Source organism: Notamacropus eugenii, chromosome 1 (assembly GCF_028372415.1).
Source record: "Notamacropus eugenii isolate mMacEug1 chromosome 1, mMacEug1.pri_v2, whole genome shotgun sequence".
Lineage (NCBI taxonomy): Eukaryota > Metazoa > Chordata > Mammalia > Diprotodontia > Macropodidae > Notamacropus > Notamacropus eugenii.
The window spans coordinates 698,016,038-698,042,395 of record NC_092872.1 but is presented as its reverse complement, the minus strand read 5'-3'; the positions used below and the strand labels follow the sequence as shown (position 1 = coordinate 698,042,395).

General features: G+C 41.4%; 1 protein-coding gene across 1 annotated transcript in view; it reads left to right on the top strand.

Annotated features, from left to right (window-relative positions):
• Window positions 1-21,209, top strand: part of KCNG4 (potassium voltage-gated channel modifier subfamily G member 4) — a 41,078-nt gene extending 19,869 nt beyond the window's left edge. The window contains exon 2 of the mRNA XM_072636187.1: window positions 14,046-21,209. Within this exon, the coding sequence (XP_072492288.1) occupies window positions 14,046-14,780 (735 nt within the window). The 3' untranslated portion in view covers window positions 14,781-21,209. The remainder of the gene's footprint in view (window positions 1-14,045) is intronic.
• Window positions 21,210-26,358: the final 5,149 nt, after the last annotated feature.

The following is a 26,358-nucleotide window of genomic DNA, read 5'->3' as shown; positions in this document are numbered from 1 at the left end:
AGCTAGGATAGCTAGATGAGAGAGAGAGGGAGACAGAGAGAGAGAGAGAGAGAGAGAGAGACCCCCCAGAGAATATTTATTAAGGATTTACTATTTGCTAGCCACTGTGCTAAGCAAATGCTTGGGATGCCAATATAAGTTTTCACCCTCAAGGAGATTAGTTCCTAATGGAGGAAGACAATACAGCAAGGGACACTGGAAGAATGGAAGGAGGATTGGAGGAGAAGGTCCCTGTGTGGGGTGAGAGCTCCTATCAAGGACGTGGACAAGTCACAAGATAGAGCAGAATAAACGAGACGAGGTTGGGGTTGCTCATGAGATGGTAGGAAGGCTACTCATAAGAGGGAGAAGCCTATCAAATGAGTCAGAACATAAAGATTAACTTGAAGGGGACCCTCCATATAAAGGACTAGAACCTAGTTGTTCTGACTACTCCTCCACCCCTTTTTCCTCACTAAACTGCTATGTCAGGTGATAAATCACCAGAGCACAGAATTTAGAGCCAGATGGGTCTTTAGGAAGCAGCTAGACCAATTTATCCATTTTGCAGATAGAGAGACTGAGGCCTGCAAGGGCAGGGGGTTTTGCCGAAGTTCATACAAGTAGGAAATAGCAAAACTGGAATTCAAACCCAGGTATTCATTATACATTTGCCAGGACCAAAGTAAAATTTGATTTTAATTCTAGTTCAAAAGGTTAACAGGTTTTCAAAATTCAAATTGGTTCATGTAGATCTGCACAAAGCAGTTCAAAATATACCATTTTCACTAGTTAAAAGGGGAAGAAGCCTAGTATGGTGGGAGAAAATGACCTAGCTTTGGAATCTGAGGTTCTGAGTTCAAAGACCTCAGCCCTGCTACTACTTAGCCCTATGAATTTGGGCTACTCAGTTCAGTTTCTTCATCGGTAAATTGAGGGTGTTGGGCTAGATGACCTCAAACATCCCTTCCAGTTTAAAATGCTATGAACCTATGAGACCTGACAATCACATTTAGAACTTCCTGTGGCAAATAAAACCATTTAAAAATTTGGCAAACCTTGGCTCTCCCTGTCTCTCTGTCTCTGTCTCCCTCTCCCTCCCCACCTCTGTTTGTCTTCCTGCCTCTCTCTCTCTCTCTCTCTCTCTCTCTCTCTCTCTCTCTCTCTCTCTCTCTCTCTCTCTCTCTCTCTTTCTCTTTCCCTTCTCTTTTTCTCCTCTGTCTCTTTTTCCCCCTGTCTTCCCCCCCCACTTCCTCTCCCCTCCTCTCTCCCCCCTCTCCCCCCTTTCTCTTTTGCTCTGCCCCTCTTTTTCTCCCTCTCTCTTTTCCTTCTTCCATCCCTTCCTCTCTTTTTCTCTTCCTCTCTCCCTTTCTCATCTCAGGACCCATAAATTGAGGTGGCAGCCTCAGTGATGTGTCATCACTCAGCTCTCCCATTCTCTGAGCGTCAGGCTGGCCTGGGGAGGGTGACTTAATGATTCCAATAAGAGATGCAGTGCAGTCAGAATGAGTCAGCATGCTCCTGCTGCAGTGCAGTGTGATTCCGAGGCCCTGGGCAAGGAGGGGCCCAGAGAGGAGAGGGCTGCTGCATGCCTGGAATATTCAAACAGAAAGCCTCCAGACCTAGCATTCATGCACCTTACAGGAGGCACCATCTTGGCTTCTTAATCCACCAGAACTTCAGGATGATAAGCCAGGGAGAAAAGCAGAGAATGTTGCAACTGAGTGGGACTAAAGAGACTGAAGCCCATAGAGAGGAAGTGACTGCCCCAAGGTCATAGCAAGTTAATGATAAAGCCAAAACTGGAACCAAGGTCTCCTGACTCCTGGTCAAGTGCTGTTTCTAACATCAGTTCATCAAGCATTAAGTAACACCTCCCACATACAAATCTCTATGCTAGGCACTGGAGGATAAAAAAGGATGACGGCAGAATTTCAAGTCAGAGGACTGGTTCTCAAATTCTGTCTCTGTTACTTAATCTTGGTTTGACCTTGGGAAAGTTACATATCTTTTAAGTTCTCTGGGCCCCACGTTCCTCACTGTGAAATAAGGTGTGTGGACTATAGGACTCCTAAGATCCCTTCTAACTCTAAAGTGATGATTCAATGAACTCCCTCCCTTAACAGAGTTTATGATCTCCACACACATCTCTCTTGAACCCAGGTCACTTGACTCAATTCAGTATATTTGTAGCACTTAAGGAACCCCCTCTTACATGCAGATCTCCCGAAGAGCTACCCCAGATTGAAAGCACATTGTGGATCAGTACCACTCAAAACCTTCATGAGCCCACACCAATGTATTTATTTTTGCCAGCTAATTAAAGGACATATTCACGAAGACCAAAAGACACAGATAGAATAGCAAATAAAATGACAATAAAAAATCCTTTCACATCCACATGAGTTATACCCTCCCACAGACTGCCACATTACCAAGGTAAAACACAGAAAATATGCATGACCAGGGAATACTCATGGAGAACTAATCCATAAGGAACACATATGGCCAGGGAACATAGATAAAACACAGGAACCTGTGCTAGTCAGGCCATCAATGAGCATTTATTAAGTACCTACTCTGTATCACCTACTGTGCTAAGGTCTAGGGATACAAAGAAAAACAAAATACAGCGTCTGCCCTCTAGGACCTTGCAATATAGTGTATGATTAGAACACACACAAGAGAACAAGTGTAGCCAGAACAACTCAAAACACCAATGCTGCAAGGCTACCAATGTTCTCTCATAATATCATCATGCTATCTTTGTTAATTTTTAATGGGTATATTACTTCTAGTGGATATCTTTGCTCTGTTAAGTCCTATTTCTGCCGGGTTAATGTCTTGGATAGGTGTTCCCCCTGGTGCCATGGTCACTGAATTTCTCTCTGTTACCATCTTTTGTGCTTCACCTCTTTAGAGTTATCTGCTAGGGTCTTGGATCCCATTTGTTAAGGGTGTAGTGACGAGAAAGCCTCTCCCTGGCAAAGGCAGGATAATAACTTCTTAGTCTGAAACTGAGAATATGAGCCACCATATTTAACGAAGGGCTGCTGAAGGAAAGCAGTGCCCTAGGATAGACTACCTGTTCTTTTTATTGTTTGTGTTTGGTTCTTATGAAAAGTCTGAGGTTCCAAACAACTATCTGTCTTAGAGTAACAAATTCTTTGCAACTTATGGGTATAATGTGCCTACAAAACCTAAATTGGGAGCTCTGACCAAAGACACCCACAGGAGCTATGTGGAGACCAAAGCTATGAAGTCCACTTCATGCCCAAGATCCTCTCCAATTAACAAGCAAGTTAAATTGAATAAAAGTGAGCAAATAAGGCAAGTCCATTGCTTCCCACCCTCCTCCCCCATTCCTTTACCATGTATATGTTCTAATAAGCTCTTGACCTTTGTGTACTCTTGTATCCAGTGAAAACCTTGATACTTTCACATACACAGTTTCCAAAAGTAGCTCTAGATCAAATTAGATCCAAGGGGAAAATGTATAAAGCATTACATACTGACAAGCAAGGCTCGAATAAAATAAATCCATTATTCCTCTGTCTTTTCTCAAAAAAAGGCCATTCTACTTGCAAAGCTTCAGTTATTACATTTCTTCTTCCCAGAGGAATTCACCAGTGTTTACTATTCAGCCCTCTTAGCTAGTGCCCTGTTCCTCATCATCTTTACTATCTCTCTCAATATACCCACTTTTTCCAAGACAAGATAGTTTAACCCTGACATTGAGTCAATCAAGGATCCCTCAAAGTCATAAGTATGAGGTTTGACTGAGAAATTTTTCTAATACTCCACTTTTTATCCTGTTACATTTATATTCAATAACTTTTAATCAGCCTTTATTGCCTACAGAATAGCCAAATTCCTTAGCCTAGCATTCAAGACTCTCAACAATTGAGTTCCAACCTGATTTTCTCTCCTTATCTCCCACTACTTCTCTACACATGCCCTCTGATAGAGCTAAACTGAACTGTTTGCTCACCTCTGAATTTTCGTCTGTGTAGTACTGCTAACACCATCCACCTTACCCATACCTCCATCAAGTCTTTTCCTCTCTGCTTAATCTGGATCCTACTCATCCCTTAAAAAAAAAGAAAAAAGAAAAAGCTTCCCCCATGAAGCCTTCCATGACCATTCCAGATCACAATGACCTCATTTTCCTCCTCTGAAATCCATAGCACTCTCTATATCCCTCATTATTATTTAACATTTTATTCTATAAGTGTATATATTTAGAGGAAGAAGGGACCTTAGGGCTCATCCAATCTAACTCCATCTTTCAGATGAGGACATTGAGAACTAGAGAGGGGAAATCCCACATGCCCAAGATCACACAGGTAAAAAGTAGCAACATTAAAATTTGACTTTTATAGTATTAGGTTTATCATTTTTTTTCTGGGCATATATTGCCTTTTCATATTGATTTTAAAGTTTTTAAGGGCCCTGAGTTACATATATTTATATCCTTTAAGAATATTGCATATATGAGGTAAATTTTTGATGACTGACTAAAAGTCATGTTATTAGTCATTACCCTATTTATTCTATGATATCAATCAATCAGTCAGTATTTATTAAGCCCTTACTAGGTGTCAAGTACTCTTCTGAGGTCTAGGGAAATCAAAGTTGAGAGTGAAAGACTTCCTAATCCCAAGGAGCCTACATTCTAAAGGGAAAGATGCCAAGGTCCAGATAATTCCAGAATGTTTCTCTTTTGGTCTTCAGACTAAAGACAGAATGATTGGCTATAGAACTGAAGAGACCTTAGAAGTCAGTGAGTCTAACCCATCCATTTTTACAGCTGAGGAAACAAGGGTTGGCATGATCACACACTTTGCCTGAAGTTCCACTGCTACCAGCTAACAGAACCAGGATCTGAAATATAGCTTCCCAATCCAAAGTCAGTGTTCATTCCCCAGTACTATGTTGCAGCCATAACCACAAATTACGGGGCTAAATCCAAAGTTGAGGTTTGAGAATCATTCTAATTCTATGCTTGATCATTCGTCCAAAATCAATTCGCTCCTTGAGGAGTGGCTTCATCTGTCTCTTTGTATTCCCTTCACTTCACATAAGTGGTTGAATAGATTGTTGGTTGTATTGAATCAAAAACACAGTGTCATCTCTGTCCTAGGAACAGTGGATTATCTCTACTCTGGTCTCTTAAGTCACTTTTACTCTAAAGACAGAACTAAACTGGTGAAATGGAAGTTTGGCACCAGGCTGAAAAGGAGGTGGGTCGGGCTGTGCCTACGAAGTCATTGAGAAAAAGAAAAGTTTGATTGGGCTTGTCCAGTTAAGAGGTGATCACTAGTTATAAAAGTCTTATTCAGGTCCTCAGGGGTGGTGTATATACACACACCCACCAGTTATTCAAAGAAAAAAGGCTGAAAATCTCAACTATTATGGAGAAGAGAGGAAATTGGGTGGTGACTTCTGTGGAATGGGTGGTGACTTCTGTGGAATGGGTGGTGTTTGTTTTCTGCCTGTCACAGTCCAGGAACTGTTAGCATTTATACAGCACTTAAAGGTTTGCAAAATGTCTCATTTGAGCCTCACAACCACCCTTCACTTTACAGACGAGAAAACTGAAGCAGGCAAAGGTGACTTACCCAAGGTCACACAACCAATAAATATCTGAGGCCAAATTTGCACTCAGGTCTTCCAGACTTCAGGTCTGTTCACTTTATCCATTGTGCCACCTAGCCAGATGTTCCAAGTGTGGTCTGAATGAACACAGAATGTCAGAGTCAGAAGCCATGTGGTTATAAGACCCCAGGAATGCCTCTCTATATTCCAGACTGTACGGGACAATGACGTATTCTTAAGGGAGACAGAGCTGTCAGTGCACAAAAATGGAAACTGAGGTGGAGGAGGGGGAGATTTGACCCTCGTCAGGATGATGGACACTGGAAAAATTTAAGACAGAGGAAAATGAGAAGGCAAAGGACAGCTTCTCAATTAGAGCTTAAAACCAGATTTGAGATTCTTGCTTCAAGGGAGAGAGGTAGATGCTCAGAGGAAAAAGAAACCACCTGTCCTTCCACAGAAGCCACTGGGAAAAAACTGTCCTGAAAAAGGCAGAGAAGGAAAAGAATCAAAGTAGTAACTGGCCATTCCCCACTTTTTTGGAGGGGGAAGAGGTGGAGACAGTTGTTTGTTGACCTAATAACAAAAAGAGAGACTCTGTTGCCTTCCCAGAGCACATCGCAGAGAATCTCCCAAGAGTTATCAAAATGGACGATCACTACCTGCTTCTGTGATTTAAGTAGGTATAAACATCACTTCCAAAAGGAACCTGAAAATATTGCCAAAATGTATGAGGTCTTGGGCAAGAAACCCAAGACAAGGGTCACAGGTTGTATTTTCTCCCTATTTGCTCATCAAAGGAAAGGGATGCAAAAGAGAAAAATTAATCTGGGAAGTAAACAGCTGGAAAAGAAGGTGGTATCTGAAAATGAGTTTTGAAACATAGCTTATGGCCTTATACCACAGGATTGACAGATTCCTGGCCAAAGATGGCACATGCCTAACAAAGACTGGTAAAAATGTACTTGCCAGACGTCTCACAAATCTAATCAAAGGGACTTTAAATTGAAAAGGATGGAGGAAGGAGAAGACTCTCTAAGTCTATCCTGCAAATTAGAGAACAGCAGCAAAGAAGAAAGAAGTTGCAGAATAGCAGAGCCTAGAAAAAAAAAGAAATTTTTAAAAGAGAGGAAAACAAAAGATAATAATAAAAAATAGACAAACAAAAAAGAATAGCAGCTGAGATATCCAAAAATTAACAGGAGACAAAATCCAAGAAAATAGTCCAAAGTAAAACCCATAGCCCTCAAATATCTATGCAAATGCACAAATTTAGGCAACAAGAAAGAAGAATTGAAATTGTTTATGCAAAGAGGCAAATTAGACCTGAGAATGAGCTGAGGCTGCCAAGGGGAGCTAAGGATTGTTGGGGGTTATTTAAGCTATATTGGGAGAAAAAAGACGATCAAAGAAGGAACAGGACTTTGGAATGGTGTGGATGTGATAATGATAAGGGACAAGAGAGGGTTGCTCATTTCTTATTCTATTTCTCTGTCCCAAGCAAAAGAAAATGACCTTTATGTTAGAAATGACTGCCAGAAAGTTGGTTACCCAAGATAAGTCAGGAGATAGCAACAGGAATATTTCACTTCTCTCTATAAATTCAAGTCACCTAAATTGGATGAACTACATCTTTGACTTCTGAAAGAACTGCAGATATAATTGCTAAGTCACTGTTCATGACATTTGAAAGATCATGGCAACCAAGAAAGGTACAAGATAGGAAAAGGGGCAAATACCATCCTGATTTTCACAAAAGAAAATAGAGTCCTAAAACCATAGGCTAGTATCCTTGACTTTGATTCCTGGGAAAATTCTAGAAAATATCATTGAAGAAATGCTTGGTGAATAGCTAGAAAAGGAAACAATGAGGGCGAGGACCTACCTGACTTAACCAAGTGCAGGTCATGCCAGACTCACCTCATTGCTTTTTTGGACAGGATTACTAAACTGGCAGATGAAAGGAATTCTGTAGATAGAGTTTACTTAACCTTTAGAAAAGTTTTTCCTAAAGTGTCTGATATTGTTCTTGTGGAGAAGATAAGGAGGTACGGATTAGACAACATGACAGTCAGATGAATGGATGGCCAGACTCAAAGAGTCATTGTTAATGGTTCCATGTCTGCATGGCAGAAAGTTTCCAGCTTCAGTGCAACAGGGATTTGTGGTTGGTCTTATGTCCTATGTCATTTTTATCAATGGCTTGGATAAAGGCAGAGATAGCACATAAGTTCGTTATATTTGCAGATGATGCAGAGCTAGGATAGTTATCACATACTGTGTTATGGAATCAGAATGCAAAAAGATTTTGACTGACTAGAACATGAGTTTGAATTTAACAAGATGAAATTGAATAGGGAAAATTCAGGGGTGTGCTAGAGCTAGTTCACACTGGCTTGTGAGGGTCAATTGTTGAATTTTCAGTGTGACTCTGTCTCAGAAATCTATAAATGTTATAATCAGGGCTTAATTTACTGTTTTGTTGATTGCCTAGAGTTAACAAAAGTGATGGAGAAAATAATAATACAGATTAAACTTAAAAATGTGTTGTACACTTTTTGTTGTACATTTTTGAGAGCTAGTTATTAAACATTTACCAGCACATTTACCTAGATAAATGTAATCTTACACTTGAACAAAAAAATACATTTCACAAATACAAGATGAAGGCTACATGGTTAGAAAACAGTTGTTCTGATCGTGGGCTAGTGGACTTCAAGCTCAGTATAAGCTAGCAATGTGATGTAGCAACCATAGGCAGTTAGTGACTCAGTGGATAAAGTGCTGGCCCTGGAGTCTGGAGGACCTGAGTTCAAATCTGGCTTCAGACACTTCCTAGCTGTACGACCCTGGGCAAGTCACTTCACCCTATTTACCTCAGTTTCCTCATCTGTAAAATGAGCTGGAAAAGGAAATTGCAAACCACTCCAGTATCTTTGCTAAAAAAAAACCCTAAACAGGGTCACAGAGAGTCAGACGTGCTTGAAATGACTGAACACAAAAACAACAAAACAACCATAAAAGCACAAAACAACCATAAAAACTATTGGGACCTTGGGCTGCATGATGAGGGTCATTGCCTCCAGCAATAGGGATGTGATTGTCTCATTATATTCTACCCTCATCAGACTTCATCAGGAGTACAGTGTCTAAGCCTAGATCAAGATCACTGGGCTCACTGAGCCCAGATCAAGAAGATAATTCAGGGAGTGTGCAGAGGAGAGCAATCAGCATGGTCATGAATTAATGTCATCTGAGAAGTAGCTGAAGGCATCTGTACCCTGAGGAAGAGAAAGCTCACGGGTGTGATAGGTGTCTTCAGTTATCTGAGGGGCCACCACATGAAGAAGAAATTATATTGGTTCTGTTTGACCTCAAAAGGCAGAAACAGAAGCAAAGGAGAGAATTTGCAAAAGCCGTTGTAAGTATAGCCTCCTACCAGTTGGAGCTGTCCAAAAGTTTATGCCTCAAGAGGTCCTGGGCTCCCTTCCTTAGCTGTCAGTAAGCAGACGCTAGTGACCACTTACTGAACTGTTATGGTGAAGATTCCTTTCATGTATAGTTTGGGCCAAATAGCCACGGAGACCTCTTCCAACTTGAAAATTCTGTGGTTCTGCAAACTACTTTTCTATGTATGCAAAGAAAGTTAAGCAAGAATATAAGAATTTAACTAAAATGACATATGCTTTTCTCTTAAAATATCCTATGGTAAAAAGTCAGTTTTTATATCCACTTATCTGCAGCTCTTTAGTTAAAACATAATTCCTCCTATTAGATCACAACTGTTACCCTGCTGCTCTGGAATGACTTGTCATTCTTAGCTAAACTTTATAGTTCCTCCAGCACTAAGTGGTTTGTACAAGTCATTTCCCATCCCTGGGCCTCAGTTTCCTCATCTGTAAAAGGAGTGAGCTGGCCCAGGTAGCCTCTGAGGTCCCTCCAAACTCTAGATCTATGCTTTTATGTTCAAAGTTCTTTCTAGCTCTGACAGTTTATGTTTTGTGCTAGAAGTATCTGGATGGCACAGGGGATGATAGAGTATCACTCTTGAAGTCGGAAAGGGCTGAATTTAAATTCAGCCTCAAAAACTTACTAGCTAGCTGTGTGACCTTGAGCAAATCAGCCTCTTTCTTCTTGGTTGTGTCATCTGCAAAATAGAATTTTTCCCTTCCAGGGCTGTTGTTAGGATCAAATAAGGTAATATTTGTACAGTGCTTAACAAACAAAATGCTTTAGATAAGCTAGTTATTAATATTTTGTTTTAAGGGTCCTTCCAGGCAGCTCGGTGGTACATGGATACCACACTGGGCCTGGACTCAAGGTTATACCCTTGATCTTCCTATCATCTATAAGCCATTTCACTTCCATATTCATTAATTCCAAAATTCCTTTGTCTTTCATAATCTTTTATCATTCCACCTTTCTCTATGCCTTTAAAAGTCATTTCCCTTCTAAAGCCTCAAAAAGTCCCATCTTGAGTTTGTTTTTTCCCCAGAGTGCCAGGGAACTTATACCGTCCCAACCACGCTAAAGGAATCTGCTAAGTTCTCTAGCTCTCATCCTAGTATTGGTCATGTGCAGTAGCATTGAATTAATTAGGCCAAGAAATGAAAAGGGTGTTTTAATCCAACTGCTATGGCCTAGTCTTTGACCTGGAAACTAGAAACCAGACTAGCCTGGCACTAGACTTATGTCTAGGCCTAGGTAGTAATCCACTCCAGGACCTTTAGTTAATTTCTGTCTGGGCCTCAGTCCCCATCTATCACATTCAGTGATTGAATTCAGTGGCATCAAAGAGAAGTAAGGAGAGGACCAGGGGTCAGAAGGAAAAAGTGTTGTTGTTATTGCCTTAATCATAATGTACTGCATGACTTCAAATCACATCTGTACCTGGCAAATACCATGTGGAAAAGGCTATAAGAGATGAAAGTCTGAGGCATAGCAATTATGGCCAAACATGATTATGTCCATTTGCACCCTCAGAATGCTGGGCCAACCTCATACCCTGGCATGCACCGCCCCAACAGTGAGAATCCGAGTCTCCACAGCTCTGAATCTGGAATGTTTTAGAGGTAGCTAGGATGTTCACGTCATTCTCTGCAGTGAACAACTGATCAGTTTATGTCCCTTTGATACATGGTCACTGAGAGGATCGCAGCAGTCTGAGATGAACTCATTGTTCCTTTTTCTCTCTAGTGTGATTCCTGTGCTTCATTGCCAGTCTGAAATCACCCCTAAACTTCCAGCACGGCTAGTCACTTCGTTGTCACGACAAGATTTCAGGGGTGGGGGTGCTACAAAAACAGATTGCCCCTTGGTGTGATTGATTGTTTGTATATTTAATACTAGGAACCTTAGCAATCTATTGATGAATATGATCTTATGACTAGGAGGGACACTAGGAGTCAAGTGCATAAGGAGAGCCCAAGGACAAATTGACTAGGAGTTTGTGCCAGAACAGAGAGTCAATCATGATGGAAAGGACCCCAGACTTAGAACCAGAGGTCCTGAGTTCAGGTCTTGTCTCTGTCACCGTGGCCTTCATTAAGTAACTTTATTTGTCTGGGTTTTAGTTCAAATCCCATCTCTGACTCTTATCTGTGTGATCCCAAGAAAGTTACATAACCTCCGTTTGTCTCAGTTTCCTCATCTGCAAAATGGAAGGACTAGATTAGATGCCTTCTGAGGTCACTTCCAGATCCACATCTGATGATGACGATGATGATGATGATGATGATGACGATGATGATGATGATGATGATGACGATAACAGCTCATTCTTATATAACACTAACTTTGTGCCAGGAACGGTGCTAAATGCTTTATAGTCATCATCTCCTTTGATCCTCACAACAACCTTGCCAGGTAGGTACTATTACTGTACTCATTTTACAGATGAGGAAACTGATGAAGATAGCATGAAAGGTTTACACATCTAGTAAGAGTCAAAGTCTAGATCTGAACTCAGGTCTTCCTGACTCTAGGTTCAGCACTCTATCCGCCATACCACCTTATGCTCCTCTAGAATGTACTAAATTTCCCAACTTTAAAATAGGGGCATTTTCAATGCCTCCATCAGCAACCAGGCATGGGGAAAGTGCCTTGTAAACTTTCAGGTCTTACAGAAATATAACTTATCAAATGCTGAACTTGATGACAAGACTTGGGTCAACTCAACACATGACATTTGTCCAGTCACTTCAGAACTCCAGGGGCCTCACCTCCTCCCTCAACTGTGAAATGAAGGGGCTTGGATGAGGTGATCTTAAAGATCCCTGCTCCATTCTCTCTCTCTCTCTGACTCAGTTTCCTTATCTGTAAAATAGAGATAACAGTCCTCAAGTCTCAGACTTTTCAGAGTCATTGTGACCTCAGATAAATGTGAGTTCTTTGTACTATTATGGTTATAAAATAACATGTGGGTTCTTTGTGGGGACCTCAGGATCTGCCCCGGCAAACCCTCTTAGGGCCTCAAAAAGTCCCATATGAATTTGTTTTGTCTTCTCAAGAGCCAAGAAACTTCTGCTGCCCTGACCAGGCTAAAGACATCTGCTAAGTTTTCTGACTCTCATGCTAGCATTGGTGATATGGGCTTCTTGGGAGGGTTAAAAGAGATGATGTTGGGAGTAGGGGAGTAAGTGAATGCTCCTTTTGGCAAATGCAATGCTGTATTTCTTCAGTCCCAAGAGAATAGTATAAGCTATTTTAATCTCATCCTTCCTAGGGAAAGCTTACCTTTACTTCCATTGACTGAGGTGAGGATACCATTCATATTCTTCACCCTCTTTAACTGGGGTAAGGGAGGAGGTGGAGAAAGGCCTTCAGGATTCCCACATGACCAAGGATACCTTCCTAGCATGTCACATGGCAGCAGCCAATATTAAAAAAATAAATTCTAGATAAGGAAAAAGACCACATGCTCTTAGCAAGACAACATTTTTTTAAACCTAGTCACAAGCTGCTTACCCCCTGCCCTGGCATTGTTATTCATGTCACATCACAGATTTTTAAGACTGGGATAAGACCTTGGATACCATCTAGCCCAGTCCTCTCACTTCACACCTAAGGAAACTGAACTCAGAAAAGGAGAAGTGATTTACTCAAAGTCATCATCAAATCAACATCAGAGGCAGAATTTGAATCTATGCCTCCTGGTTCCAAATTTAGCTCTCTGTGTCTGTGTCTTACCAATATGAGCTTCTTGAGTGCAGGGGCTGGTTCTAATTGACCATCACTCATGGAGTTTTGTCCACAGTAAGAGTTCAATAAATGTTGGATCAATGAATATTTGGAGGAGGTGGGGTCCTTTGATCTCTCTAATCCTGGAGTATTTTATTCCCTCATATTATCACCAGATAGAAATAGTGACAATTTGAATTTTTATAATGTATTGAATTCACAATACCCTAAGAGGTAAATAGAGCATTCAAGTAAGGAAACTGAGGCTCAGAAATGGTGAGAACTACAACTTTACCACTGTGAGTTTGGAGAAGTCTTTGGTTACTCCTTTGGCCACAACATCACGTCTTTTTTACATTTAAGAGGAAAATCTCAAGGAGGCAGTTGTCAGTCAGTCAGCAAACATTTATTATAGCAGGAATGTCTTCCAGCCACAAAAAGCTGTGTTTTCAAGGTACAAGGGTATCAGATAATTTATAGACTGAATTAATCCGGACCCCTCTTTCTGTAGGCATTGCAAGGAAGACAGTTGACTTTCCTTTTACTTTCTTTGCTTTAGAATTAAAGATTCATAGAACATTGTGGGTTGGAAAGATCCTTAGCAAGATATCAGAGCTAGGAGGGGCTTTAGAAGAATATCAAAGCTGGAAGGGACCATAAGCCATGGAGTATCAGATCTGGGAGATACCTTGGAACATAGAATGTCAAAAATGGGAGAAGCCTTAGAACAGGGAATGTCAGGGCTGGAAGAGACCTAAGAATACAGAATGTTACAACTGGGAGGGACCTTAGGACCTGGAATATCAGAGCTGCAAAGGGAGCTTAGAACACAAAATGTCAGAGCTGAGAGGGACCTAAGAATACTTAATGTTTGGAGTTGGAAGGGGCCTTAGAACACAGAATGTCAGACCTGCAAAGGGCCTTAAGAACACAAATTGTCAGAGCTAAGAGGGACCTTAGAATACAGAATATTCAGAGCTGGAATGAACTTTAGAACACAGGATGATCAGAGATGGAAGAGATCTTGGAACACAAAATGTCAGATCTGAGAGGGGCCTTAGAAATATCAATTTTACATAAAAGGAAACTGAGCCCCTGAGAAGGGAGATGAATTATGAAGGCTAAGCAAGTCATTCATCAGAGAGCCAGCAATAGAACTCAGTGGGGTCTCCTGACTCACATCTGCCTCCCTAAGAGGGTGGGTGGACCCTGGACCTTTCTCACCCAGACCACTGATCTGCTTTCTTTGCTGTGTGTGCTCTTGTCTTCCTCTCCCCATCTCCCCACAGGGTGAATGTTCTCAGAAGTGCTATTACATTTTCATCATAGAGAGTATCTGTGTTGCTTGGTTCTCCCTGGAGTTCTGTCTGCGGTTTATCCAGGCCAGGAACAAGTGCCAGTTCTTCCAGGGACCCCTGAACATCATTGACATCATGGCTATTTCCCCTTACTACGTATCACTGTTTGTATCTGATGATGCCCAAGGAGAGAGAGAGAAATCCAGCAGCAACAACTACTTGGAGAAGGTGGGCCTGGTGTTGCGGATCCTGCGGGCCCTGCGAATTCTATATGTGATGCGACTTGCCAGGCATTCCCTGGGCCTGCAGACCCTCGGTCTCACTGTTCGACGGTGCACCCGGGAATTCGGTCTTCTCTTGCTCTTCCTCTGTGTTGCCGTCACCCTCTTTTCCCCCTTAGTCTATGTGGCTGAGAACGAATCAGGGAGGGTCCTCGAGTTTACCAGCATCCCAGCTTCTTACTGGTGGGCTATCATCTCCATGACCACCGTGGGCTATGGGGACATGGTGCCCCGGAGCGTCCCAGGCCAAGTGGTTGCTCTGAGCAGTATCCTGAGTGGGATATTGATCATGGCATTCCCAGCAACATCCATCTTCCACACTTTCTCTCATTCTTATCTAGAACTGAAAAAGGAACAGGAGAGACTGCAAGCCCGGCTCAGCCGCATCCAAAACACCAATCCATCCAATGAACCTGTCCTGCAGGAAACAGACAACCTGCTCTAAGAAGGAACATCCTTGTCTATCAAATACCTCTGACTGTATAAGATGGGGAGGAAACAGATTCATAGAGTGCTCCAGCTGGAAAAGGCCATGGAGATCAACTAGTCCAACCACTTTCATTTTACAGGTGAAAGTGAGCTTCAGAAAGGGGACATGATCTGCCTGTGATCACTCAGCGAGCTAGCAAGAGGTCCAGGATAAGTCAAGTCTCTTCCCTCCCAGCTCACTGCAGTTACATGCACATTGTAATTAGCTGAAGTTTATTTGCTGTAACTCTCTAGGGTTCTAAGGAACTCATCAAAAACTCAATACCAGAGGCTTACTTCTGATCTGTGACCTTCTCAAAAGTCCCCAGCTACAAAGATGGACTTGTTCTACTCCTGTCATCTGCCCTGAGCCCCTGCTTCCCCACTCCATGTAACAAATGGGGCACGCTTTGATGTACTAAACCATGCTCATTTTATTTCCCTTTGACTTCCTAGGACTTTCATACCTTTCTGAACCTACATTTGCTCACCTATAAAATGAGCATAATACTTCTGAGCTACTGCCTTAGAGGGTTATTTTAGGGAAAATGCTTTGTAGTCCTTAAAGTACTAGAGAAATAGGAGTTGTTGTTATTCCTGAACCAGTCATGGACTTCCTACAGGGCTGGTTGTCATTGGGCCTTAAAAAAAGGAGACCTATAGGAATCTATGTTACTGAATTGTTTGTACAATTTGGATTCAGTCAAAAGGCCACAGTTAAGGAGCTAGAAGGCCACGTTGGCCTCAAGGCTGCAGGTTCCTCACCCTACTCTAAAGCCTCTCTTTCCCTTTGTTGCTGCTCAGCTATTTCAGTCATGGCCAACTCTTTGTGACCCCATTTGGGGTTTTCTTGGTAAAGATACTAGAATGGTTTGTCATTTCCTTCTCTAGTTCATTAAGAAACAGAAAAACAGGGTTAAGTACTTGCCCAGGTCCACACAGTTAGTAAGGTCAGATTTGAATTCAGAAAGATGAGTCTTCCTGACTCCAGGCCCAGCACACATCACCACAACCCTAAAGTGAGGGCCTAAGCCACCTCTCTGGGATAATTCACAAACCAGATACTGATAGTTTCAAATTTCAAAGGGTCTCCAGGCCTGGAACCCTTTCTGTAGCTCTTTGTATCCTATTAGCTGCTCCTGAGGTAGCCCAAGAGGGTCTTGATGTCTCTTAAGTTTTCATCCTGGTTCTTGACATGAATCAATGCTCTTTTGATGCACTGTAGCTATTTAAGGGCTCAGAATTCTTCCTTCAGGTTACTGAGTAGACCCTTGGCCTGTTCAGGGCCCCTAAGGAACAAGTGTCTCCATCTATACCATCCAGCTACGCCTTCCTCAAGAAACCATTACTCACTATTAGCTCTTTTAGAGGAAATAGCTTTGGTGGGCAAACATTGTCCTCCCCATCTCTAGCTCTCTGCTTCATAGAAACCAGAGCCTGAAAGGCCCAGGTAGCTCAGCTAGTCTAATCTTCTCATTCTACAGATAAAGAAGTGACTTGCCTAAGGCCACTTAGCTAGATAGTAGCACATTTGGGATTTGAACCCAGGTCCTCTGACTAGTGCTTTTCCCATATGCCACAGTCTAGCCTCCCTGGTTGCCTAGGGAAGGTTCACTTCACACTGTTATCTACCCACCTCACCTCTATTCCCACCCACCCTCGGCCCCACCAAACCTACCACACTTCTGCACCCTCCCTTGAGCAAACAGGGGTCCCCCAAGCTCTAACAACAGAAAGGTAGAGAGACAGTCACAGCCATAGTTAATCAGCTGCCCCATGGTGCAGGAAGGCAATATGCTTCTCCTAAGAAACAGTCCAGAAGGGATGACCTTCTAGATTTACTTCCTAGGTAGGTGTACACATTAGAGAGCTGTAGCCAAAAGCACTAAGGGCTAATATAAAAGCACATGAAGTCTTTTAATGACTGTACTACATGTAAATAATCACCAAATAAAAAGTTATACTGCTCAGGTCTGTGATTGCTGCAGGTTTAGTTAAGAAGCAGTCTCAAGCAGTTCCTTGAAAAAATCCATTAATTTTTATGATGTGTTATTGTTTATAATAACTGCAACAGTTTTTCGAAGTATTTTCATGTATATTAATGGTCTTATCTGATACAACAAACCTACAAAATGAGCAAGGCAGATATTCCATTCCCCAGCTGACAGATGAGGAAACTGAGGTTCAGAGAGATTTCCCCAATGTCATGAAGCCAGTTAGCGGCAGAACCAGGACTAGGAGCCTGACCTTTGGACTCCTAGTGATCCCACACCTAGAGCTGGAAGGAACCTCAGAGGTCATCTCCTCCAACCCAATCCTTTTTCAGAGAAGACACTGAGCTCTATCCCATCCCCCACAATGTTCCCCTTCCCCTACTCATCCCACCCACCTCCTCCCAGGTCACTCAGGATTTGAACTCAGATCTTCTGGATCTACAACCACATATCTTTCCTCTGTATTACCCTCCCTCCCTAGTTTAATGGGCAAATCTTTATACCCTGATCCAGCACCTTTATTTTACAACTGAGGAATCTTAGACCCAGAAGAAAATGCTTTGCCTGAGTTCACACAAACTTAGTGACAAAACCAGTACCAGGACTCATGTTCTCTAAATTCCAAGCAAGCCCATTTCTTATTTCATCTCATTATACTGCCTCCCTAAATGTTCTTCTGCAAAAAAAGTTGAGTTTTTAAAATATATTCACTATTAGAAACCCTTAAAAACAATAAAATCCTCAGTTGTGCTGCATATACCAGCAAAACTCTTAATTAAATCTCAATTTAATTCAGTTCAATTTCAGTACACCTAATGTCTTAACATAAAAACAAATTAAAGCTCTTTGCTAATTTAGAGTAGAAAATTAGACTCAATTGGCCAAACATAGCTTAATTGTCTATTTTTTTCATTATAGTAACTTCCCAAGAGAATTTTATAAGCTATTCCAAGTACTTTTCTTGTTATAATTGGCCAATGCAGGACCATGTGATCCCCAGTTAGTGAGGTGTGTATGTATGTGCACATAACTACACACATTTGTGTCTATGTACATGTGCATAAATTTATTTCCTGTGGGTTAAGTAATATTGCTGAAGCCAACTTTAGAAAAAATCTAGACAATGGTGAATTGCTTCCATATTCAAGAAGAAAACTCGAAGGGGTACAGGAGAGAGGAAGGGATAGAATTTGGAACTCAAAACTTAAAAGATAAATGTTAAAAATTATTTTTACATGTAATTGGAGGGGGGAATAAAATACTACTTAAAAATAAACAAGAAACCCCTTTATTTAAGGCTCTATGTGAGCTACAGCATATACATAGCCTTTATTCAACCGAGGTCACTTCTCTAGAAATTTGGTACAACATGGTTGCCAGTTTGATCTTTTAAGTGAAACTAGTCAACTAAAAGGACATTGGAATTTTTCTCTCTTCCCTTGCCTTCTGAGTCACCACGGTGTCCTGGTTCTCCACCCAGATCTGTCTTTTCTTTTTCCTTCACCCTCTTCCCATCCCATAGAGCAACTGCCCCCAACAGTACTTCATTAGTCCTTTTGTCTTCCCTCTGCTTGCTTTCTGAGTAATCTCATTAACTCCCATGGCTTCAGCGATCTCTTCTTTACAGATGAATCCAAGATCTATCTCCAAGCCCCACCCTCTTTACCTTTCTTCTAAGTGCCAGACTTCTGTATCCAATTCCCTATAATTAAGTATTCTCCACTGGGTCTTCTTGCTGGCACCTCTAAACCAATATATCCCAAATTCAGTTTATAATCCCTCAAATCGATTTCTCCTCTCATTTCCCATTTTGATTTTTCTATTTGTGACACGGCCATTTACCTAGATAGACACATGTACAATCTCAGTTACCTTTGATTCTTCCTTCTTCCTCACTTACCACATCTTACTGGTTAATAAATCCTATTGCTTCAACCTTTACAATATTCTTTCATTCAGTTCCTTCTCGTTGTTTTATTCAAATCTACCACTTTAGTACAGGTCCTCATTACCAGTCAATTAGCTAGTCATTAAGTGCCTACTATGTGCTGGGCACTGTGTTAAGTGCTGGATTATTATAAAAGACCTCTCTATGGAGTCTTCCCTAATCCCCCAGTCAACGACTTGAACTTTATGTAACAATTTATTTACCCCCTCTCTAGTGCACTTACCATTTATTATTTAATGTTGTAATGATTTCTGTGGTATAGAGAAGGCCACATTTGGGGTCAGGTCCAAGACTTGCATCTGGGACATGCTATGGGCAGGTCACTTAAGAGACCAATAGCTCACATTGGGCAAATCTCTTGGACAAATCACTTAAGTTCTCAGTGGTCCAATAACTCTCTAAGACAGGCATTCTTAACCTGGTAGATTTCAGGAGATCTGGGAACTTGGACAGGGGGAAAATATTACATTTTTTGTTTACTAATCTCTAATTAAAATTTAGAATTTCCATAAATTATTATAAAACATGCTGAGGAGTTCATAGACTTCACTAGACTTCCCAAGGAGGCTGTGACCAAAATGTGTTCGTCCTTCGTTCCCAAAGAAAACCATGCCATCAGAGAAATGATGACATGACTTCCACATGACTTTGTCCTGACTACTTCTTAAGGCGTATTCAATGAATGGGCGTTGCCTCACCCTAAGTGAGTACCTGCAAAGACCTTGACCTAAAGGGCCCAAGGTCTCCCAGTGCAGCCTGGGCCATCTCCAGTCATCCTGAGGAATATCAGGATTCAGATGGCTCTGGAGCAGAAGTGAGGCTGGTGACGTGCACAACTGTGACCAAAAAATAAAGTTAAGAACCCCTAGTCTAAGATTATAAATTATATACAGTCGTTATCAGAGGACATAATTTTTGTGCCAGGAGTTTTCCTATGCTTTTAAAATCACAGATTCCCTCCCTGGCTAATATTTTTTCCCATATGTGTCAAATTTTCCTGCTATACTAAGTTCAATAAAGACAGGATTCATGTTCTTTAACTTTGCTATCACCCCCAGCACGTAGGACAAGACTTTAAGCATAGTAGACTAGCACTTGGTTGGCTGAAGGTGGAATAATTTAAGATAGTGCTTTCTCAAGTTAAACTAGGAACACTAATTACTTTCCTATTACTTATCATAGAAACTTACTTACTTAGTTATCACAGAATCATATGCATGCAAGTTCTGGAAAGGATTTTGCCGAAAGTCACAGAGGAAAGACTAAGTGACAGAGGCAGAGTTAGGGGTCAGATCTCCTGATTACTGCCTATCCACTACTGTCTTCCTTTTTTAAAGATTTTTTTCAATCAATTAAAATTTACCTTCTCTCCTTCCCACCCACTTAGAAATAGAAACAAAATCCCTATTACAAACATGTAGTAGTCAAACCAGGTTGGTCATTTCCAAATTTTAAAATGTGGTTTAATCTGCACTCTGAGTCCTTCCCCTCTGTTTGTGGAGGATAGTATGTTTCTTCGTGAGTTCTTGGAAATTATAATGGGTCACTACCTTGATCAAAGTTCCTAAGTCTTTCAAAGTTGTTTATTGTATGTTATTCTCCTGGTTCCTCTCACTGCACTCTGCATCAGTTTATATGTCTTCCTAGATTTCACTGAATCCACCCCCTTTATTATTTCTTACAGCCCAGTGCCATTTCCACTACATGGCTTCATATCTTCATAATAAGAGGCAGCCTTTGTGTGGTTGAAAGAGAGCTGCTGGACTTTAATAGATATTAGACCCGAGTTTGTATCCTAGCTACTTACTATGTGTCAGTACTTCAGCTTCAGTTTCCTAATTGAGATACATATCCTTCCCTTGTCTGACTGTGCCTCAGGGCTGGGGGAAAAGCTTCAGAAACTCTACAGTCCCTTAAGAAATAGGAGCTATTAGCTGCTTATGAAGGGATCGTCAACTAAACATAGCATATGACAAATCTTGAAGAAACTCTATTAAAAGGCAAAATGGGGGAATTGCCTCAAGTGCCAATGAAAAGTAGAAGGAAACTGCCTGTTGCCACCTGGCTGCAGAGACACAAAGCTTTGCATCCTAATGCAGTCTACGCTTGTGATAAGCCTTGCTCAATTATGCCTATGCAGCAACTCAGTCTAGATGAGAGGCTGAGATGTGGATTGTAAATTGCACCCACGGTGGTGTCGACTTCTTTGTTCTGGCTCTTTCACAGGAGCAAAGTTGAATAGGACATTTCGTTCCTGTGAAATTCAATTTGGTGATGAATTTGGTGCCTCGAGTTAAATTTAGCTGATATTATTGCTGTCCAAGGCAACTGCTGTAAATCATTAACTAATCAGTTTTAATTAAAACCTCTTTGGGGATGTTTGGCATTCTCTGAACCATAACTTTACTTGCAAGGTTGTTTATGTTCCCCCCCCCCCACCTCCACCCCAATTTCCCAAGAAAAATGTTAGATGCCATTAAGAAATTAGTTTCTGTATCTTCTGCATAGGGAGCAAAAATTTTCTCAAACATCTTTGTTAATCTTAATTATCAATGGGAGACATTTATTTATATAACTCTAAATGGATCAGATTTCAAAAATACCAGTGTAGGGGAAGGGGAATGGGGAATGGGGAAGGGGAAGAGCAAGAGGAAAAGAGAGAGAGATAAGAGGAACTGAGATGAGGAAGAGGGAGAAGAATGGCAAGTGGGGAGAAGAAGAGAGAAGAGGGAAATAAGAAAGACTGGAGGGAAAGGGAGATAAAAGAAAAGAAGAAAGAAACAAGAAACAGGAGAGATTAGAAGGAAGGGGAGCGAAGAGAGCAATGGAAAGAAAATAGGCGAAGGAAAGGAAGAGTAGAGAGAAAAGGGAAGGAGGAGAGAGAAGGAAGAAGGCGGAAGGATGAGAAAAGAGGGAGAGAACAGAGGGAGAAAGATGGTAAAAGGGGGAGAAAGGAAAGTCCCACTTGCCCTGGTATTCCAGCACTTGGTACGTCCTCATGTTCAGTTCCCACTTCAAAGACCCTGTGGGTGGAAGCGTCACCTTTCCATCACGACCCCAGTCCTCCAGCCACAGCAGCTAACATGAGATGTGTCCTTCTGCCTGTGGCTGGTGCTTAAAGAACATGGCTTTAGTTTGGTTTGTGTTTTATTTGGTTTGGTTTTTTAAAACAAGTCTTGGAACAATGAAGTGGATGCTTATTCCAAAATGAACGCACAGAAATCACCCTAAACATGCCTTATTTGTGCATTTCTTGTTTGCCCTACATTTAAGGAGTCATCAGATACAACTACATCAAGCCTACAAACCACTCCACAAGGTATAGGGCACCTGGCATCCAACAGACTGATGGATACCTTATCCTCAAAAATACATGGGGAACCAATGGTATCTTGGTGGCCAGGAAAGGACAAGGGGGTCATGTACAGTAAAAGCTTACTTACACCTGGGAAGAGGTGATTACATGAAAATGAGATAAAGCAGGGGCAAACATGGGATCACAGATTTTGAGCTAGAAGGAAAACTTAGATATGATTTAGTCTAACGCTCCCCTCATTTTACAGAGGGTCAAAAAGGTCCAAAGGGTTAGATGTCTTGCCCAGGGTCACAAAGGTAGTAAATAAAATAACTGGGATTCAAACCCAGTTTCTCCAGCTCCCATTCCAATGTTCTTTCCACTGCATTCTGCTGCCTCTGATGGAATCCTGGAGTTTACCAGTTTTCAAGAACAGTGAGATTGAATGTATGCGTATAATCAGAGTATAATCAGAAAGGCAGGGAATAATAAAGGCAGAAAGGCAGCAGCTAGGGATAATAGCCCTAACAGAGGGAACCAGCCTGTAGTCTATGAAAAGTCCCTCCCAAACCTTGGTGCCCAGAACTAAACACTCTATATGTAGACTCTATATGTAGTCTGACAAAGAGCCAGCTTCTACCATGAGCATCTATATACCTTGGAAATCAGCAAATGCTACCAACCAGAACTTGAGTTATTGCTTTGTTGATTGTTTACACCTAAGAAAACAATGGAGAAAATTTTAATGATGCAACTTAAAAGTGTGCCATATCTTTTTCAGAATCTGGTTGTTAAATGTTTACCAGCATGGCCCTGGTATATGAGACATACCAAATAGTGAACTGTTATCGGGAGGGAAAACAAGAATGTCAAAGATGCAGATGCAACTTGTGTGTGGTAGCTCAAAATATTTTGCAAACTTTAAAGCACTGTATATAAATGCTAGCTATTATTTCATTCAATGAACTACCTTAAAGGCAGCAGCCTTTAGTAGACTTAAGGCATAAAACAGATGAAAGCATGACCTTCCATTGCAAAGTCATTGACATCTTCATCTTTTGCCAACACTTTCTGTGCCCCTCTCTCAGATGTCCCTGTGCCTGAGGCTACAGGATTCTGACAAGTAACACTAATATGCTATAGAATTGAAGTTCCTTGTTCTCCTAGAGAACCTGATGGAGAAATAGTGGGGACTACAGGAAATTCCTTATCTCTTCTCCCAGGAATACAGTCAACTACACCAACAGAAATTGGCTCTTTCCTTCCCTTTTCCCTTTTTTTGTAGAAATAGGATCTAGCAACCCTGGAAGAGATGGAAAGCAAAAAAGAAAGTGGAAAGAAAGGTCAGAGACCTTTTGGAATGACTCAAAAGATTCAGTGCAAGATGTGAGCTAAGTAGGTGGGAGAGAGAAAGTAAACGGCATGTGCTCATCATGAATTGACTTTGAATAGAAAATAGACTTGGAGCGATCTAAGGAAAAGCTACCAGGGAGAGCCTTTGAGGGCAAGGGGAGAGGGTGACATGGGTGGAGAACAACAGCAATTTTTAATAGCCTGGAGGCATCCTAGTTCTGAAAGCATGGAATAACTGTGTCAACTTCAGCTGGTATTCCAGCTTAACCCCTCCAGGGTCCAGCTGTTCAAGAACTGAGCCTCTCTCTTGAAGAAGCAAGGATGCCTTCTGGGAATGAAGGGCAGCAACTCGGTTGTGGAACATCTAGGTGATTGCAATCCATCATTCAACAAACATCTGTTAGGTACTAGCTGTATTCAAGTGTCTGTGGTTACAAAGAAAAAGTCAAAAAGAGTCTCTGTCCTCAAGGGGCTTACACTAGCTAACAAGCACGTAACTAAGTACATACAAGATAGCTACAGGATGGATGGAAGACAACCTTAGAAGTCTCTAGCAGTTAGAGGAAGTAGGAAAGATTCCCTAGGCTTGAGTCAGCAGATCAGTAGGCATCTATTAAGCATTTAATAAGTACCAGTCACTGTGTTCTAGGAGAGCTGTCAATAAAGAAGTAATGAGGTACCAAATTCCACCAGCCAAGAGTTGGGAAACTAAGCTGTGCAGGTAATTGTTACCAGGGAATTACCCTATCCAGACATAGACCATAGGTGAATGGCCCATGGTTGTCAGGGGATGGGCCAGTTTATGTTGAGGTTGAAGTAGATGAAGAGAGGACAGCTAAGTGGTTCCATAGTGCATAGAGTTCCAGGTCTGAAGTCAGAAAGACTCATCTTCCTGAATTCAAATCCAGCCTCAGACACTTATTAGCTGTGTGACCCTGGGTAAATCACTCAACCCTATTTGCTTCAGTTTCCTCATCTGTCAAATGATTGGGAGAAGGAAATGGCAAACCACTCCAGTATCCTAGCCAAGAAAATCTCAAATGGGATCATGAAGAGTCAGACAAAACTGAAACAACAACAACAATAAATATGAAGAGAACTGGAGAATTATACAAATGCATTAAGTTAAGGTAAGTAGACCCCAGGTATGTATCTTTGGATATAGCAATAAGGAGTAGGTCAGTTAAGGTTAAACGGAGGGGGTCAATGGTATTCCTGTGGTGTCAGGGACTGGATGCATGGATTTCATCACTCATTTTGGTGTTCCTGTTTACATGTTCCCCTTTCTACCTCTAGGAGAAGGGGCCTCCTTTAACATGTGGACATCATCTTTGACTATTCATTGGTTTTATCACCTAGAGAAAAAAATAGGTATATAAATTCAAACAAGTATAGATTCTAAATGTAACCAAGGACCATAGAAAAGCAGCTCTAGACTCACAATAAATAAATGAATGAATCTGTCAATGAATCCATGAATCAATGAAAAATGGTTATAAGTGCTTAATAATGATAAATAAGTACTGTGGTAGTCACTAATAGAAAAATCAAGACAGTCCCTGCTCTCAATTCAGAGTTCTATGCATTACATCATGCTGCCTACAGTTTCTGAGATCAATGAACTTTAGAGTTGAAAGGGACCTCATGGAGCCTGGTAGAATTCCTACCTGAACAGGGAGGTCTTCTACACAATCCTCAACCAAAGTGTCATCCAGTCCTCATCTGAAGCCCCCAAGTGAAGTGCCACTACTTTCAATAAGCTCCTGGATAGCTTCCCATTAAGCCCAAATGAGTCTCTCTGTAACTCCCACTTCGTTACTCTTGGTTCTGCACACTGGGGTGAGGAACAAGTCTGACTCTTATTTAATGTTTGAAGGCAGTTTTCACGTTCCCCCCAAATCCCTTGGTTTCTTCAAATCAGTCCTTCAAACCAAACCATGCCTCCCCCATATATTACTTGTGAGTCGGATTTTTTTTCAACCCAAGACTTCACATTCCTGCCTGGGCTCTGCTCCTGACCCTCTGAACTGCTTTTTCCATCAGACCCCATCAGTCTTCTCCCCTCGGTCCACAGTCCCTTCCTCTTGCTTGGTCATCTGAACTTCCATTTTAAGCAGTGCCCAAACCAGCCATGTTTACTCCTTTGTCCTTCTCGAGCCTTCATTCCTGACTCTTCAGACTTCTTTCCAGCCCCATCTCCTCCCAATTATCAGCTTCTTTGCATTGTCTTCTCCCATTAGAACATAAACTCCTTGAGGGTAGGACTGGTCTTTCTTCTTTGCTTGTATTTGTAGCACAGGGCCTGACACTTGGAAAGTGCTTCATTCTTATTGACTTGTAGACACTAAGTGTCATCTTACTAGATTCTGCCCAACATTCTAGCTCATCAAATTTCACCAAACACTGAATCATTCCTAGAAGCATGTCTAGTTCTCAATTCCATTCTTTTCAGAATTTTTTTCTTGAATGATTGAAAGGTTAATTTAACTCCTTAATAAAAGGTTTTGTTTGATGAAGTTTGGATTCAAAGGGCCACACTTGAGGACCTACAGGGTCACATGTGACCTCAAGGCTGCAGGTTCCCCACCCCTGACTTAGGGGACGTGTGGACCCAAGATTAAGACCCTCTGATCAAGATTACCCTAATCTGCCAGTTGAATAACTCTTTCAAAAAAGGAAATGCAGCTCTTTCTGGTTGCTTTCTTGTCTTCGTGCTCACTAATCATCCCTTTAATTTAATGTGTTGTTATAGGTTAGCACTTCACTGTTTTAAGTTATTTTACATATTAGTTTTTCTTCCCTGACTTGATGGCAAACTCCCTAATGGAAAGAACCATGTCCCTTCTATAGCCCATGAGATTAGGCAGATAGTATATACATCATAGGATGTTAGAGCAAAAGGGGGTTTTAGAAATCAAAAGATCAGGGGACTTAGTTTTAGGAAGAAGCTTTGTATGTCAGATGA